The 1,395-nt window shown below is 44.4% G+C and overlaps 1 protein-coding gene across 1 annotated transcript; it reads right to left on the reverse strand.

The window, feature by feature from the left end:
• Nucleotides 1–619: 619 nt before the first annotated feature.
• On the reverse strand, nt 620–1,129 carry LOC146946583 (uncharacterized). The gene has a single exon (XM_085748261.1). It carries the CDS (start codon nt 1,127–1,129, stop codon nt 620–622), a length of 510 nt encoding a protein of 169 aa, XP_085604387.1.
• Between the last annotated feature and the right edge of the window lie 266 nt (nt 1,130–1,395).

A 1,395-nucleotide genomic window follows, 5' to 3' on the forward strand; every position in this document is an offset into this window, starting at 1 on the left:
CCAAAAGCAAGAGGACCTAATTCTAATAGGCCTAAAAGGCTAAAACAAGATGACAGAAAATGATTGGGGGTATTAAAAAAAATTGGAGGGCAGTAGTACTAGTGGATATTAAAAAAAAATTGAGGCCCATGGCTGAGGGAGGCCCAGCTCTGTTGAGCTGTTTGCACCCCCTCAGGACCGGGCATGGGTATAAGAAGCACCAAAGAACGCTAAAACAGAACAATTACAGGGGATCCAAAAGTACGGAAATAGAACAACAAAGAAAACCAGCACAACACTGCTACTATAACAACTAAAACCACCAACACACAGGGCTCCTACCAAATGCAAAAAACACCCAACAATCAGTCGGCCAGCAGTGGTTATAACAGCAGACTCTCGTTGGAAACCAACATCGAACCGAAACCCCACAGCAGCAGAACAAACAACCAACAACTATACCCACTCAACACAAACATCACTGCAGCAAACCACCAGAAACTGCTGCTACCAAACCAGGAACCGCAAACCTCAGCAAAACACAAGGTACTGTCAGAACCTCCGACAACTACCGAGATAGACAATCCTTCGGATTCCACACCCATTCATAGTACAAGCAAGCTGGGATAGTACAAGCAAGCTAGGATTTTGAGACGCAATAGGCTCCACTGGCAAGATAGCACACCTTTATCTCCTCCACTAACTCCGTTCCCCTAATCACCCCATCATTAAAGATACAATCATTCCGCGCTTTCCATATTACCCACAACACCGTATGCCAAATTAATCTCAAACCCTTCTTCACCTTTTTGTTAGATGCCACGTCGTCCCAACTCGCCCAATGAATGAATAAGTTAGGAGGCATAATGAAACTCCCTTGAACCCACCACATCAACTCCTCCCAAATACGTCTCGAAACCCCACAATGCAAAAACAAGTGAGATTCTGATTCACCAACCACTCCACATAACACGCAATTCCACGGGGCGTTTGGCGGCACCGCATTCCTATGATGAAGATTAATCCTAGTAGGAATTCTATTAAGAAGCACTTTCCAAGAGAAAGCCACCACTTTGGAGGGAGCCGGACTCCTCCATATTTGGGAGAAAACCTTAGCTTCGTCAACACGAAATGGTTCCGTTATCGTCATTGAAATGTCATAGCCAAGGTTTTAAAAAACGGTAACGGTCGCGATCGCGGTCGCGTTAAGGTTTACACGGTTTCGGACTATTACGGTCGCGTTAAGGTTTATACGGTTTCGGACTATTACGGATGTTGCGTTACTGACGCGGTCGTCGCGGTGTGAATTAATCACGATGTTGCACAAAGGCACAAATCTTATTATGCATACTAGTATTATATAATGAGTCAATGGGATACATCCCAAAAAGTCAGTAAGCTGGTGAAATTAATTAG

This window comes from Medicago sativa, chromosome 2 (genome assembly GCF_051527215.1).
Source record: "Medicago sativa cultivar Bolivia chromosome 2, Bolivia_mono, whole genome shotgun sequence".
NCBI classification, from domain to species: domain Eukaryota; kingdom Viridiplantae; phylum Streptophyta; class Magnoliopsida; order Fabales; family Fabaceae; genus Medicago; species Medicago sativa.